We start from the raw sequence: 18524 nt of genomic DNA on the forward strand, positions 1-18524 counted from the left end.
TTTGTATGCGATCAGACCCTTGTCATGCTAACTAGTTATTCAGTAGTGATCGATGATAAATACAGAGATCAGGTAAAATAATTATGTGAGTACATGTCAAACCAACACAATCGTCAACAAATATAAAAACTAGACACATTACAGTATGTGCAAAAATGCAAATAAACAAGCAATAGTCTTTTATTTATTTATTTCTAAAAAACAGTTGAAGATATAGTATTATATGTCATCATTGATTACAGAAAATCATCTGTTTTCCTTGCCTGTAAAAAAGAAAAACAGCATGTTAATAGCACTTTAATGTTAAAACAACAAAGCAATTCTACATTCTACACACACTACATACCATGTTAGAATAGAACACTTCAGAAGTGACATCAGATGATTCTCCACGTCTCTTATAAGCTTTCTGTAACAATATACAAGTGTGGTACTCATCTTACTGTACACACACGTCACTTCACCTTCTTCTTAACTTTGGGTGCTAACTTCTGCATACTGCTAGCAGCTGACTTTGTGGCTATTGGGACTAACTCATCTTCACATTCTTCATCACTGTACGACCGACCAAATGTGACCCTCTCTTTCTATATGTGCAACAAATATCAAGTCAGTTGGGAAAACTGCAAACACAATAGCTGCTGTACCTTCTGAAAGTCGTTCATCATGTTCTCCATAGGGGCAACGTTTTTCACCCAAGCACGATACTCATCTTTACGGTGATAAGCATGTCTACAACCAAACAACATACACTACTAGTATACACCACACACACACACACTTACCCCACTCTCTGTACTAGTCTCTGGTTAACAAGTGCCTTAGTCCTGGCCTTAGTGTATTCTCCCTCCAGTGCCATCTTTGCCGTAGTCTTAGCAACATGTGCCCCTAACACCTGTACATTAGAACCTGTAGGGAGTGGAACAGTTAGTTTATACCAGCTTAAAAGTGCCCAAAGAGCACTGGCTACAAGCACCAATGCAAAATTTGCAAACATGAACAAACAAACAAACACAAACAGTCACTGGCTGGCTCAACTCTATAGCTTGTTAGCTCTCTATGTTTGTTTGCTGATTCCTTAACTAATTGCATTGCCCTCAATCACTCACCAACATTTGTACAATACACACACAACACACACAAGCATGCAGACGCACTACAATCATGAAAGTCACTACTCCAATGAAACACAAAGATACATTACCTGCTTCAGCCACTTGTCTATCCTTAGTGATGGGTTTAGCCTGTGTGATCACTCTATTACACTGAGCACCATCCAAACTAGTGTAGGAGATCTGTAGCTGGAATGGTAGACACTCTTTCCCATCCATCATCAGAGGAGGTGTATCTGGTGTAGGAGTAGCCCCACCTCCTCCACTTGCAGCACCACCATCAGTAGTCTTAGTATCAGCAGTAGGTGTGGTAGTGTCAGCAGGTGTCGTGGCATCCATTTTCTCATCCTTTTGTTCAGTTGTTCCACCTGTACCACTTGCAGATGCTGTGTCCATAGGAACAGGAGGAGGAGTATCTTCCTTATGTTCTGTATGATAGTTAAAAGCTTATAATATACACTACATGTGTACTACAAAGCCAAGTTATGTAATATGGACACCTAACCAAAAGTCTCCCAATACCCCAAATAAGGCAATCATAGCATACCCCCTTATATACATCTGCTCTCATTGTAAAAGTATACCGTACATTAAGAGGTTTGGACAATTCTCAGCCTTCACGAAACAAAGTACTCTAACCCACTACACAAAGCATAGTGTATAGAAGCTGAGGTACATGTATTATGCATACAGATACTTCAAATAATTTAATATATACAACCAATACAACAGATGTGAATAAATTCAAATGTAATGTGCTATATGTTAATACATAGGAAATTAATGATGCACACACACATGGACACCATTCATCCTTTTGATATAATGCTGGTAGTAATTTACAGGAGCAGATGTTTGCATTGTTGGCCAACTAATAAGAGACACCCCTTCATGTCAAGCATGTGAATGTTTTTAAATATTCTACATTCTTAACCCCCTCCTCACACACTTACATAAATTGGGCTGAAAATAATGGATGACCCTTAAAAAGTTTTGCTACATTCACATAAATACAAAATCCCACAATTATAAAAACTCTTTAATGTAACATACACGAGAGCAGCACTTACTCTTAGTGCGTACTCCATACTCATAGGTGAGTTCAGTGTCAGCAGTGACATTACCAACTTGTATAGTAACACAACTAGCATTCTGGTAGTCCTCATGACGGAAATACCTGTTGCGTAACATTATATTTATTCTATATAAAGCCCACTATACACTTACAGTCCACTATGAAGGATCAGCCTGGTGACCACATTAGTAGCAATGATAGGGTTAGCTAGTATAGTACTAAACTGTTGAGTGAGTGTGAGGGGGTCAACTATGGTGACCTGTAGGGGAACGAAAAATATGTGTACATGTGGATATCCATGGACACATGTGCATATGCTAGTTAACCACATGGTACACAATCACATGTCATACTACTTACATCCTGTACAAGTAAAAGCAATAAACAAACATGCACAACACAACACACAGACACACCTGTCCTCCAGTTTGACTGGCCACCTGACCAAGTTCAACTACTCTACACTCAGTTCCTTTAATACTGACAAGAGACACTACCACACTGTGAAACAAGGAATACAATTGTAAAACTCCTTTGATGTTAACACACTCCTAACCCTTTATCAACAGCATCTGTGCCAAGTTTTTCATAGAACTGCTGTCCCTGTTTAACTTGTTCTTCTGTCTTCAACTCTGTAAGAACCACACCTCATCACACCTACAACACACACCAGTGACCTACTCACCATCAAGACTACCCAGTCCAACATTAGCTAGACCATCAGTACACACCACCACCTACAGGTGAACACAACACATTCATCACATGTTACTACATGTTATATACCATATGTCTTTTAACTCACCCTAGAACCTGGTACTTTGGCTGCCATGGCGATGGATACAACTAGAGCTGGACCAAGTGCAGTACTACCAGACTCCTCCAAACTATATGAATATATTAGAACATACAGTATAAAGTGTATCAATAATGCAAAGCAGGATAAAAGTACATCAAAAGTCATTGTAAAAACAATCAAGAACACATGTGCTGAGGTAATACACAAACCTTTGGCTCTACCATTTTGTAAATACTATTTTGCTAAGTGGTCGCAAAAAAACAACAAAAACATTTCAAACATTTCTACTTGCATGCATGTATGTGACATTATTGTACATTTACATTTTATGCTGTATCAGAACTCACCTAAACAACTTATCACTCAGTGACTTGGAGGTATCCTTGATGCTCCCGGGTAGTGCCACTTCAGATCCAATCTTCACCAGCTCATCATTATTATTCAGTTTATCACCAGTAATAGTGACAGCATTATTCTTGCCATCGCCAAACACAGTGACCTCATTATTGAATGTGACTAAACTGATCTTTGTGTGAGGTTGGGTCTTGGAAAAATCATTTAACTGATGATCCACTGCAGCTTGAACACTCTGTGATTGAGAACAATGCATGTTTTTACAGCTCTGGGAAGATATTAAATCTGTAGCACAGAGGCAACATTTTTGAAAAGGATCAATACATACATCAACCAAATGATTTACATCTAGTACACAGACACAGACAATACCTGTAGTCTAGACACATATGTGACATCTCTCTTCTGTCTGGGCATGTACTGGTCCTCCCCATCAACATTAAGACTGGACAGTCCAGCTACTCTGGAGTGGCCCTTCAACTGGAACTTGCCAGATACCTACACAATGAACAGTACAAGCAGCTGAACAAGAAGATAATTCTATTAATGACCCCAAATATTATCACCATAACTCTCATGACAGCAACTACTGCGTATATTGCTATGACATCATCACAATTACTGTAATACTTCCAGTTGAACTTCTAGTTTACATGTTACTCACTACCTACCTCAGTAGTGACACACATAGACCCTGAGATGTCCACACAGAATATAATGAGAGACTCTACACCACCACTGGCTCCTTGATCAGTGTTAACTGGTGCTGGTGCTATCATGAATGTGGTGTCGTCCTTCGTGGGGACCTCCTCTGGCTCCAGTTCTGCCACATTTAGCGTACCACAGAACTCACACTGCCAAGTCTATAACACAATATTGACATGAGTGATATAACGTATATCATGTAGTTTATATTCACACATGCTATAGATGTATATACAGGTGTGAACTGCCAAAATTGGGACTAGCAAGCAAAAAACTGAAATGTTTTTTTGAATAGACCAGTGACTTTCAAAAGTTCAATTCAAGGAAGGAAAGCAAGTGGAAAAGCTAAAGTGAGTCACCTACATACAGCTCTGACTTACTTTTGCTCCAGTTTCAGTGTTTTGTTTCAACTTGGACATATGTGACAAGATGGCAGTACAGTCCTTGTTGCTACAGACTACAGCATCTCCAGTGTGCATGTGGCTGGGTTCAGTCAGTGTGTTGAACTTGACTGCTATAACATTAGTATCAGCTTGTCTTGCTGTACGACCCCTCCCTGTTTGGTTTGTCGCAGTTCCTAATATGTTACAATATACACAATGACTGGATATGTGTATTTGGAGTGTCGTACACTAATATAGGTGTCCACTACCATATAAAGACATGAACATGTGTACATGCATATATGCACTAAAGTATGTTCATGTTGAGCTGAATCCTCAAAAACATTTAATAACTCATGGATGCAATTACACACGATCTTGAAATTGGCTCATTTGTAGTACTGCTTGACCCGCTAAAAATATTTCAAAATCTTTTTGTTCAAATGTTTGACATAATATTTACAGCCAATCAAAATTCTCACAATACATTTCCTATGTGGAAGCCATATAAGTACAGTGTCCATTACAGCCCTTTCCCGAACTTGTAATGGAGCCAAACCGTACGTGTCTGTTGTTGTTACCAATAATTATCTGGTTGGCTAAAATGTTAACTCTGTTGAGAAAAAATCCACTTTTTAAATTTTTAGCTGTTTTTCAGGATTCAGCTCAACGTGAACATACTATAGTGATGTGCAATATTATATGATATATATTGAAATATCATGATAATTTTTTTTATCGTGATATGATATTGAACCTTTATATCGTGATATAAGCCTAGGTATAGATTTTAGCTATAATTAGAGAAAAATGTACCCAAGATGTCATTGTACACTGTACTTATTTTGATAAAAGAGCTTGCAATGTTGTATGCTAGTCATGTACCATGATGTACTGTACTTCTAGTACATCACTGCTACAAGTGTCATCAGTGTAAATACATAAGCTGAGTGATGAGTTGTATTTCGTGATATATATTGTATCGTAGTATATTGTGTGCAATAATCGCGATAGGAAAATATTCCTATATCGCACACCACTAATATGCACTCACATATGTGACCGGGCCTGCAAAAACAGGGCATGTGGGCACAAACTACACGCCATCACTCTACAGGTCATATCTTGGTACTGGAACAGAATATCTGCATTCTGTAACTTGCATCATAATGCCAATTAAATGCTAACCAAGAGCTGAAATTGGACCGCAATAGCATAATGGTATAAAAAGTTATGAGTGATGGAAGTTTGTAAAAGTAGGCAAAAATCATGTGCCCACATGCCCTATTTTCACAGGCCCGGTCACATATGGTGACTGACACACATCTGTACATATACATGTACACGCACGCACACACGCACACCTACTGTATGTATGCATACGCACATGCACACACACCTATGCACGCATACGCACAACTCATGTACGCACACAACTCACCTTTCTTCAACCAGTTGGTCCTCTTTTTCAGAGCACCAAGTAGTCTATTAACACCTGACTGAGGGGCAGGAGGTGGTGGAGCTTGTGGTACTAGAGCACCTGATGATGGAGGAGGAGGAGAGGAGCCCCTTGGAGGAGGGGGTGTTCTATAAGACGGAGGTACTCCAGCTCCTTCTGGTATAATGGTAGGTCGTTGTGGGGCACCTAGCAATGAAAAGATCAGACAAGCAGTGACTGATAAATCCCCCAAACATATTGATGACACACTCTTGATGAGGAATAAAATTATTACATGAAAACTGATAACATTCTACAATCTGACACAAAATCATGTACATTTGAAATTTACTTCACAGCCTTGCTGTGATAAATAAAAGAAAACGGTACAATGTAGAAAATCACTCTAACAAATTGAACAGTTGTTTTAATCACATCCTCATAGACTAACATGAAAGGTAGATCAACAACACAAATCCTTCCAAATATCTCCCCATGATCCAATACATATTCTGAAAGCTACTCCATGTAATAGTACGTTTACCTCGCATTCAAATCATGAGCAATGCAATACACTACATGCAGTATAGGGGAATGTAAGCTAGAGGCCCGATACCAACTAAATAAAAACAAGAACATTCCAAATCCTACAATTTTTTTGGTCAAGACTGTAGCTTGTAATTATTGATAACAAATATTTTGAATAGAGTATGCACAAATTTATAGGAAAAGTAATGATTTTGAATATTCTATTTGCCAGAATCCACATGGAATTTTTCAGACATATTATGCAGGATTCCTGCTACCATCAGACCCCTCAACAGACTATCCACGATCTGCACCCAGGCTGATTCAGCAATGAGCACAAAACAAACTCTTCACTTGCACTACACTACTTACCATCTTCATCACCAGATCCCTCACTGTCACTACAAAATGATAAACACGTAATCAACACCATACCGACAAGTGTGCATGATCCTCCTACCTCAGGTACATTCCAACTTCATATTCTTCACCTGAAATGTATTCTTCTTCGGAATCATTATATTCGTATACAAACTTGGACCCGAAATCCATTGCTTCGTAGTAACGCAGCACCTAACGGCGTGCACGGGATGAACAGTTCGGCTCAAAGTGAAAAAGACAATCTCTTTACGAGTGCCTGAAATACGGGAATATTGATACTAAATATAACATACTCCGTAACGGTACATGACGATACAATTCTAAAAATAGTTACGTGATTGCTAAGGTCGCCCCGCGCTGATTATTCTTGCTGTGCAATTTTTTTACTCCGTCACCATCGCAACTATATCAGGCCTGCCAACTCTCACGGTTTCACTACCCTGCTCAAGGGCAGCAGATCGAATCTCACGGTTTTTGAGGCCTGCTAACTCTCACGGTTTCACTAACCTTCGTTGGATAGAATCTCACGGTTTGTAGCGCGAATGTCACGGATTTCAGGTTTAAAAAGTCGAGACCTTTTTTTTTTTTTGGTCTCAGCATAGCATCTACCAGTTTTTTTTTACTACACACTGCAATACTACAATAAAGGTACAGAAATCTCAAGATTTTTTTACTTTCCAGGTTGGCAGGCCTGCTATATATGGGAGGAAAGACAAAGTGTGTTTCTCGTTTTTAGAGATCTACGTACCATATGCACCATATAGTCACTGAGGCAGTGCCAGTGTTTATTCTAGGGCTGTTCCCCCCCTAAAATCTCAGACTCACCCCCTAAAATTGTGAGTGACTGCTACACTGTACTTTGTTTTATAAATAGGGCACGCAACTATCAAAAGTACCTTCAGATTCAATCTCAGAATGTTCAAGATGTAAAATTTTCCCAGGTTAAAAATTGCAGACACATGAACCTTAAAATGTTCTTAGACTCAGTATCAGATTGCCGGTTTAATTTTTAAAAATCTCCTAGGGTAGCTACATGTATGACTGACAAAAGTTCCTATGTGATGGCTATTCAATAATTATCTGAGAGCCCAGAGTTGTTGTCTACATGGCTTAGCTTTCAAAACTGAATTCAGAAAGTGTAATTTTTAAGCTACAAAGTGGCATGCACAGTCACCAATACCCCCAGATTTAACTCAGAAAGCCTGAATATTCAATTTCAAAAAGCCTAAATTTTAAATCATTTCTTGTACAACATCCACCCAGAACTTTAATTTGCTAGTACCTTGCGGTATGATACAATTACGGCCAATGCAATGTCACACAGAACTGATTCAACAGATGCAACATGCACAATGCACTACTAATTGTACATATGGTACACATGGTTAAGTTGTCCTAAATATACATCAATGTTACTCATGTATCACCCTGATTAAAATAAAGCTCTACTGATCTGGCTTAACCCAATCACGCTCATGACAAGCCTTAAATGACTAAATAGTTTGGCAACTGTTTTACATATTTGTGAACTTGGACATGTACTTAACTAGCTTTTACCTGGTCACCCCCCAAATTCCTGATTCCCCCCAAAGGTGAAATCCTAGAATGAACACTGGGCAGTGCGCTCGCTTTACAACCACTTAGTACAGCTATAAAAACTTTTAAATTATGCACTTGTCAATTTCATGCCCCACCCCCCACCCTCACCAGAGGGGGGGGGGGATACAGGGGATTTGACAAATCGTGGTGTCAAATTCCCCACTACTGGGGCAAAATCAGCTGTCAAATCCCCACTATGTCCCCACCCCCTATAGTACTATAGTACTTTAGTAGGGGATTTGACAACACCTCAAGGATAACTAGGCACATAGTTCATGCATGCGACTAGTAATTAGCTAACCTGGTATACACCTGTAGCTAGTAAAATTATAGCGAGTGTGATTTTATTGTTTAGAAATGCAACTACCGAAAATCGGTCAGTGAATTGGACAACTGTCAATTGCCCCAGGGGTGAGGACAAGAAGCAATGTCAAATCCCCACCTGGGGTGTGGGGACGCCCGGGGGTGGGGCATGAAATTGACAAGTGCATTAATACAATTAAAGTCAACAGTCCCAGGACAAAGAGTTTAAAACCACAATTGATAAGCATGAACATGCATGTGTTTCAAAGGTCATATGTGAAGCATGCAGCTTAAAAGGCTATCACAAATCCAGAAAATTCATCTGGTCATGATTCATGACACATAATTACTTGATATGTGGTCATACAAGGGATTGTCACATATAAGCACACAGCACAGGTAGATCTGCAATAGTGGTCGATAATGGCATGCATGGTTATAGCATGGCAGCTAACTGAGGCTGCAACCACACTTCACTATAGAATAGCTAATCACTTCAAAGAACCAACAAGAGCTTCTATTTCAGGAGCTAGCCAACTACTCTAATAGAACATCCAAAATAATTCCATGATAAAACTCTTCTAGGAACAAAGACTACTGTGTGAGCTGAAATTGAACCTCTTCTGTACATTGCTAGCTATATGTCACCATTGCATAGCACGCCAGACATCACACCATATCAACTGAAATTTTAGATATATAGCTACTTTACTTATTTACCAAGCCATAAAATAACAATTCTCTATTGGTGAAATATATGTTATGAACATTTTCAGTTTAAAGTTGAAACTGTCAGCACTTCCATTAGCATTGGTACAGTAGTCAATTTTCTCTTTACAGCTAAAATGAGGTAATGGATGCACATTCGTCTATAACTATATATTAGTGACCGGATTTTGGAAAATCAGTCTTAATATCACATTTTACAACTGCAATATTTAAGATTAAAATAAGGCAAACATCTACTCAGCTTTACAGTGATTAGATCAGTAGCCAACACACTGAATTACAAGAAATTCTGTGAAACATTTTACTAGGTGCATAATGCTTTAGTGGTGACACATATTTAAGTATGTATTTCAAATGTGACATTAAGACCATGTGCAATTTTCTAAAATCGGGTCACATTTTAGCTTGACATTTTGAAGCATTCCAAATATCCCAGTATTAACATTTCTAACTACTGTGACATCGCTTTCAACAATTCTAATACTAGTTAATATCACAAGATTCTATAAGTAACTCATTTAAGACTGATGTGCTGACTGGCCATGCAGATTATGGAATGATCTGATCTTTCAATACAATTATAAGCATTGAGCAAAAGTTAAAGAATTATAATTATATTCATGGGATCATTCTTTGACTAATTCTAATCTTATACTTTCCATTTTGTATATGCTCTTGTTGCAATTATGCTGAGCTCCACTTTGTATTGAAATTAATTAAATTAAATTATGTAGTTAAGTATAAGTACAGTTTTTTGGCTTTTGGCATTGATTGCCATTTTGTCCTTCAGATCACTTTTTCAATTCAGTTTTACTTTTTGTACTCCACCATGCATCCTTGTAATTCTGCATGCATGCATGCATGTGCATCTGTAATGCAATGAAATATAAATACTGTCAATTTACCAGCTGTTTTGTAATCAAAAAGATATGCGTAAGGAACGGAATTATTCTTCTTGGCCCTTTTCTTCACTGATAACATGAATCATTGCATGTTTATAGTTTTAGCAATTCCATCACCTGAACACCCAATTTGTACGTTAGTCGCACCGCTTGAAGTTTCTTAGTTTACTAGAGTGGTATATCCCCAGTATATGGAACAGTTAATTGTTTGTTATTTTAGTGGTTTTTCAGTAAACCCGCATTCACTAATATTTTACTGTGTGTTTAAAACATAGTAAAACAATTATGTTCCATATACTTAAAAGTACTGACATTTTACTATCAGTATAACTGGGTACAACTACAGTAAAGTAGCTTAACAAATTAGTAAACTAAGAACCTTCAAGCGGTGTCGGTGTCCCATGCTGTGAAATATCAATATAATCATCCATATCTCCTAGCAAAAAGAAACACTGGGTCAAGTCAAACTTCACCTCTGGGTGTGCAACTTCACAGCCGCAAGAAAGTTTTGTCCAAATGTGTAAAAATAAAAATGCTGAACTTTCAATTAACTTTTCCTTGTTTTCCAACATCATGTCACATATACAAATGCATCTATATCTGGGCAAAATGTACATCTTTGAGAACAGTTTAGGTTGGCATGCATTACTGGTCATGGGTAACATTTTTAGCATCAATTTAAGCTAAATAGCTAAATTAAAAACTGAATCTTACAGATTTTGGGGGTTGTCCCCTAGAGATGATTTCAAGTTTATATAAACTTAAACCATATACCGCAACTGAGCACATCAGTTATGCTGCATCATCTGTTATAACAGCTTTAGTATTGCACTGTTACATAACTGAATGAACAATTGTAGCCCCCTTCATTACCATTCATAGTTATAAAGTTTTGCAACACCCCTGTTAGCTAACAGCCCTTTAAATCTACCCCCAATAGTTAATGCAAAACATTACACATACATCTAATATTATTTAAATACTCTAATAGAACAGTCAAGAATCCATGTGAAATTATAATCATACAGCATCTAGTATGAAAGTAAAGTACTTCACTACAAAAGTACTTACTGTTGTTTCAAGTCCATAATTATAGTGAAGCGAGAACTACTGCAGTATACTGTTATAGCCGATATGTAATATAGCTAGTCTAATTGCTTGTTATTAGGAGTGTTTATATTCCAATGAATATACTGACATTAATATTACTGTGTTCAAGTTACATTAATATTAATACCCTTCACTGAACTGTGACCTACGTACAGGTTTGCTGCATTTGCTAACACATACTGAAAACTTAATGCTTCCATCTACTGCTACACGTCTTGAGAAATAAGTCCAGATCTGTTAATCAATATTGGCAGTGCATGGCTGTTTGTATAGAGGAAAAATGATGTACTGGTACATTTCTTGAAAGTGTTTAAATTTGAAGCATCATGTGGTTCACTGCCACAGATTACCATGTACAGTCAATAATTACTTGTAGGAAAATTAGAGCTCTAACCAAAGTACAACTTTTGGGTGAACACTTTCTGCTGACATCTTACTTAAGTATTACATAACATACTATACACACCAGTCTTAGTTACATACATAGTATCATTGCCTTGTATATAGGCCTGAGTCAAATATGTTCAAAATCGTGCCCAAAATGCTGTCAGAAATTTCCCCAGATTTTCACCACTTATTATGCTCTTCAGTGTTCCCATTATGTTTGCATTATGCTACTAGGTTAATAATATTTCTTACAATAATTTTGGAACATTTTAATCCGTGAGTGCTCTATTAGAGTATTTCACTACGAAGTGACTGTTCTATTAGAGAGTATCGATCTAAGTAACTATGTAAAATGCTCTGTTGCAGTTTCCACTGGCTGCTCTATTAGGGTAGAGTATATTGATGTGCTTTTATGGAATTAAGCTCCATAATTTGAAATATCCACCTAATATGCCATCATATTTTTATTATGCTGGCATATCTGACACAGGCCTAATACTATACAAGTAAATGTTAGTCCTGGACTGCATGTTTCAGGAGGATCATGCATACACTGATCAAGTCACCACTAGAGATTCTTCTGCATTCTATAGAGTCCAAAGCTTTACTGATACTCTAGCCTTCTGGCTTAGCAACTACAATAATAGAAGCTATACCCATTACCATTTACATAAATCTAGGAGTGTGGTTGTTAGAAATAAGGACAAGATGAGTACAAAAATAACAAACAATATACATATGGGTGTGGACTCTTCAAAATGGAAACTCCGCACTGGCATGAGCCATGGTGTGTTTCCAAGCTAAGAAAACAGTAGTTAAATGAATAATTATGAGGCTTGTACTCAGAGTTTATAGCAGTATTTTAGCTTTGTTTTCCACTTACGAAAATTTATTTCAATTTTTCAATGCATGAAAAAGGTGGGTCACTTATATAGGTATCAAAATACACAGAGCTTTGTCATCAATGATGCCATGCAGTTGCCCTTTCACACTATCCTTACAACTAGATCATGTACATACTATTAATTTTATGACCTGAATATCCTTAATTCACTGAAGTATTGACCATGACTGTTCTAACATAATCAGACTGCAGTAAACTACATCTCTTGAAAAAAATAGTTTTAAATCTGGTATTTTCAGATGCAAAGAACTGAGTGATGGTATATAATAAATATAGTAATTAATCAAGTTTGCCTTTCATAACTTTTTTTTACTATCAGTTCCCTGGAGGCTGGCACCAGCACTAGAGTACATATTTTTCCATAGCTTAACAGTTTTTGGCATGCATGGATGCTACTTATAAAATAAGCCAGCAGCTAAAATGAGTTAATTGTTAAACAAACAAGTATAAGAAAAAATTAGAAATTTTACATTTGAGTAGGGATCAAAGAAATAAAAAGTAATGAAACAAGAGAGGTTATACACTTGCAGCTATACTATAGTGGACATTTAATCCTTACTTCAGTAATGGCTTTATTTACATGCTATATAGGGACTTCTTTATCTATGCATGCAGTTAGGGGTCCTTTATCTATGGGTCTAGGGGTCCTTTATTAATGCACGCAATTATAAATGTCATGCCACAACCCTGGAACAATACAGGTAAATTCTAGTGTAAAGTTCTCCAGTACAGCATGGGGCAAAGAATTTTGTCTAATCCCTTCCTCCTAAATATCTTACCTGCCTATAAAATCATTTTGAACTGCCATTGTCCCAGGGGTCGCACCAGACCACAAGGGTCTGGTGACATGCTACATACAAATTAAAGTCTTGGCTGTGACACATAGCTGCAACTGAGGAATTCATTGGTTTTTTAGAACACCTCACATGTCAGTTATTCCCATACTTTCGCATGACTAGAATTCACTTTTATCCTTATTGCTGTCTTCTTTACTAATCACATTTTATCATATTCTAAGCAGAGTTCCATCATTGATGTAAACCACAAAAAATATGTAATATGTATGTAGCTAATGTCATGTACCTGATAAGCCTTGCATTACAGCCAGCATTTCTATTGCGTGTCACCAGACCCTTGTAGTCAGGGGTGAGTCTAGGCATGGGAATTGTGTAGATTCCAATTCCCCATGTGTGTGTGTGTGTGGGAGGGGGGTGAGGAACAATTTGTAGAAGTAGATGATCCTATTGGGATGGTCATTAATATGTGGGGAAAAGATCACTATTATACTCAAGTCAGCAGCACAGTGGAACTGGTCTTGGTGTCCACCTTAGTAAACCACCAATTTGCAGCTACTGCACAACAGGAAATTTACCAGAAGAAAAGGCTGACTGAGTGACTGTCCCTCTCTGTCAGATATGCATTCCTGCTGCTGTAAAGAAATAATGAAATTTATGGCCCACTTTATAGGTGCTACCCTGAGATTCACAGTAACGGGCCGCCCACAGAGTGGGACAACTGGGGAATTTTTCCCCGGGTCCCAGCCTGAAAGGGGACCCAGAAGGTGGCCCCTTGAATACCTGTTTAAAAGTTCGATATACTCTAATAGAGCAGTCAGATATAGATACCCTAATAAAGCAGTCACAGTATTCTTCAGAGAAGCAGTGTAGCAAACTTATAAATAAAGAGATATAGTTGGTGAGGGTCTTTGTCAGCATGTAATGACCTTTTTTTTCTTTTTTTGGTCTTCAACTTACAGCTTGGGTGGAACCTCCTTGCCCCTGGGGCCCAGCTTTAACTCTTTTCCCTGGGCCCCTTGATTTCTCTGGGCAGCCCTGGATTCACTCACTTATAAGCCAGCAACACAACTATTGTTACCTCCCATCTGGCCTTCTACTATCCTAGAACTATAGTCTCATGTCCATACCTTCTTTTGAATGTGAATTGAATTTGAAATTAAACTCCTACATTCGGCATAGCCATTCTTCCATATAGGAATATACACATACATACATACATACATACATACATACATACATACATACATACATACATACATACATACATACATACATACATACATACATACATACATACATACATACATACATTACATATTAAAAAAAAGAAAACAACATGAACTTAAGTTTTATAATCAGTAAGTAAATGGTGATGTAAAATGGAAGTAAATTCTTGATAGTTATTGATAAATAAATTGTTAGGTAACTGATTCCACCATTTAATTGCTTGAATTTTAAAATATCGTTGCATAGTTTTTAAATGACATCTTTCAGTATTTGCATAAGTTGTGTGGTGCTGTGTGTTATGATTATGAAGTAAACCAAATAAGATAGGAGGATTTAGAGGAATAACATTGTCCTGAGAATAATGATAGTGGTGCATACATAGCACATGAGACAGCGATAACGAAAATGATTTTTAATTGGTAGCCATGATAGGTTGTTGTGATACTTAGATACATGATCATATACTTACATGAAGAGTAAACTATACATATGCCCCAGTTCTGCAGGTGCTGCAATCTATCTGCTAGATTCTGTGTGAGTGGTGGTCCCCACACACTGGGAGTGCACAATCTCGATGTGATATCACAAGAGAGTTAATAAGCATTTTGATGATGGAAGTTGAAAGTGATTTTCTAGTAGAGTTAATCTGGAATACGTATAAGACATTTTTTATGTACTCGAGATATCTGATCTCTCCAGTTGTTATCAAACACAATTCCTAAATATTTTTGATTGTTAACTTCTTGTAAAATATCATCATCAACAGAAAACACTGGATGTAATTCATCATCAATGACAGATTTAGTTTGGCACATCATACTAGACTTCTTTACATTCATCTTACTTTCTGAAATCCAACATGATAGCAAATTAATTCTCACACATTTGCCTTTGAACATCTGAATAATTGATACCAGAACAAATTATAGCTGTATCATCAGCAAATTGCAGGAGATTACCATGTTTAACTTATAAAGACATTTCATTCATGTACAATATAAACAAAAGGGGTCCTAAGGCACTTCCTTGAGGTATACCACCTTTAAATAATCCTCAATCAGAGTACTTTCCATTAAACTTTACACGTTGAAAGTGTTCACTTAAAAAAAAACAGTGACGACATCACATAGCTACTGAGGTGCTTTTTTCACAAGAAGATAAAAGCGGTCTGGGCACAAGACTTCCTAGGGTCACTCTCACGTGCCTTTGTCACATGACCAAGATGCTATTCTTCGCATGGTGCTTACAGTCGATTTCAGGTTGCTTGTGAATGCAGCTGAACAATTCACACATGTGATTTTCGAATGTGATCATATGAATGCTTATACGTACAGTGCTTGAATAACTATCTCAGCGTGTCCCTAGCATTGTCTAACCATCTAAGAAGGTGAATAATGTAGTTGTGTTGTTAAAAGGAGCTTGGTTGAAAGGAAACAGCTCACGTGTTTGAGCAATTACGTGTGTGAATTGTTCATTTCATAATAACAAAAGTTGCCCCTAGCAATCTGAATTTTACAATATTTGTAGGGGTATATGTCTATAGTAACATCTCCAAATTTTAAAAGGATAGCATGTAGGTCATGAGATATGACATTTTAAAGTTTGTCTTTTTTCCATACATTGTCTATGAGAGGGGGCAACAGTGCCCCTTCTAGATAATGTGTGGGAAAACAACAAATTCAATTAATGTAATTTCTCAATTTAACATGATTTGTAGGCATGAATTTCACAATTAACCTCTCCAAATTTTAACTTGAAATGATAGAGCATATAGATCATGAGATAATTATGACATTTTGAAATTTGTGGTTTTCCCATACATTATCCATGTGATTGTTCAGAAGGGGCAACTGTTACCCCCCTCCCATAGATGTATGGAAAAACTGCAATCTTTAAAATGTCATATCTCATGCATGACCTATATATGCTATCCTTTTAAAAATTGGAGCATTTACTTTTGACATTTACACTACTGACAATATAAAATCCAGGTTGCTATGGGCAACAGTTTCAGAGGCTCCAACTCTCATGCCTTTTGGCATGATTCTCACGATTTGGCCTTCAATCTCATACTCTCACGCCCAACATTTGTATTCTCACACCTACAATTTCTTCCTCACTCCCAGGATTTTCTATGACTGGCTATGCTTCCTGAGGTTTAATTTACTTGACGTTTATATAGTGACTCAAAACTTAGCAACGTGCGGGGGTGTGCCGATGCTTCAGTAGTCATATGACCTCTTATTTAAATTTTCCTTTTAGACATTCACAATGACTGAGAAGAGTTGATATAAGGACAGCAAACAGTGTACTGGAACTTTGAAAGGTCACTTGGAATCCAGGTGGGATATAAATTGTAAAGTTCAGTGATTCTGCTGCTACAAGATCGTGCAAGATAGCTACACTGTGTGGACACCAGGTAGTTGAACTGGCAAGACATCTCATAGGTACACAAGATGATCATTAAAAGTGTAGTCCAGTTGATCACGTGAACCAGTTACAGTTGTCATGGTAATCATTATGAATTGCCACAATCATAATGTGTAGCTAGTACACACACCTTGCAGTTATTAATATTGTACACTTAATTGTAGCCACTAGTATGTAACTGTATGTGCAAACACTTTCAAATATAACTAGCACAAGGAGGCCATGCTATTATAATGTCATGAAATCCTGAAGTGTTGGCTATAATATAACTTTGGTGAATTGCATGCTTGCAGCAGAAGGACTGCATCCCTTTGTGAAAAATCTCACTTCCAAGAAAGATCCAAGGTTGGAGCCTCTGCGGTGTAAAATTCCTTATGAAATTCATCCACAATGACATCACGAGCACAAGATGGCTGCGTTATTTGGTTATTTGGGGGACTATTAATGTACAGGCGCCTATGGAGAAATTGTTTTGATTGATCATATTTCACTCGCGAAGAAAGATACCAATCAGTAGCCAACAGGTTGTTGTTGTTATTATCTACTTTACCAGTTAGGCACTGAAGGGTGTACGGGTATAATGTAACAAAAACTGTTGCAAACAAGCGTTATCTCGAAAAATTTTCCACCATGCGATACAAATCATTTGTGTTGTCTTGTACTCATACCTGTTGCTTAGAGCTCGATATCTAATAAATCTTTACCCTTTGCTACACAATAATTATTTCATAAACAATATTAAGATTCAGCAAGTTCCACAAGCCAAGTACTTGGGAGTTCATATTGACAAAACACTTTCTTGAAACTTCCACGTTAATTTTGTATACAACAAAGCAAAATTTAATGGACCTTATCCGCATTGACGTCACGATATAAAAATGGCGGCGTTAGTGTGGGGAGTTTGTACAGGCAACCATTGAGAGGGTTTGTATTTCGCCATGAACAGTGTGAAGAATTCAAGAGAAAGTTCAGGTAAGGTATTTTATTTATTGTCCGATGTAGAAAGGGCCATTTTCGTACTAAATAAGAGTTCTAAGGATGGTTTTTTAAAAGATGGTTCTCGTGAGGCTTCTCCGAAGGGTTGTAAACGCTAGGCAGACCAACTTATTTCCTTACACAATCTGCTTAAAGGTTGTTGGGTAGTGCGAAAATGCGTAGTAGTGCGATAGCATGCCGGCCCAAGTCGTGTTTCTTGTTGACCCGTCGGCAGTGCGGCGGCGAGGTAACGTGTTTTGTTCAGGCTCTTATACATATACATGTATTCATGATAACAGTTTGTAGCTCTTAATAGAGATGGTCGGTGATTTAGCAAAATTTTATGTTGAATGTTGACAGATTCTACCTTGCTGTCCACCTGGAGT

General features: G+C 37.5%; 1 protein-coding gene across 1 annotated transcript; it reads right to left on the reverse strand.

The window, feature by feature from the left end:
- Positions 1-28: 28 nt before the first annotated feature.
- LOC136250574 (circularly permutated Ras protein 1-like) lies at positions 29-7060 on the reverse strand. Its single transcript, XM_066042787.1, has 19 exons — positions 6855-7060; positions 6767-6795; positions 5870-6073; positions 4426-4622; positions 4012-4203; positions 3713-3838; positions 3334-3575; positions 2993-3074; positions 2873-2924; positions 2744-2819; positions 2604-2688; positions 2340-2446; positions 2183-2289; positions 1205-1540; positions 786-909; positions 648-732; positions 465-587; positions 347-409; positions 29-263 (listed from the first exon to the last, which is right to left on the reverse strand). Exons 1-19 carry the CDS (start codon positions 6944-6946, stop codon positions 237-239), a joined length of 2349 nt encoding a protein of 782 aa, XP_065898859.1. The 5' UTR covers positions 6947-7060; the 3' UTR covers positions 29-236.
- Between the last annotated feature and the right edge of the window lie 11464 nt (positions 7061-18524).

This window comes from Dysidea avara, chromosome 3 (genome assembly GCF_963678975.1).
Source record: "Dysidea avara chromosome 3, odDysAvar1.4, whole genome shotgun sequence".
Classification (NCBI taxonomy): Eukaryota; Metazoa; Porifera; class Demospongiae; order Dictyoceratida; family Dysideidae; genus Dysidea; species Dysidea avara.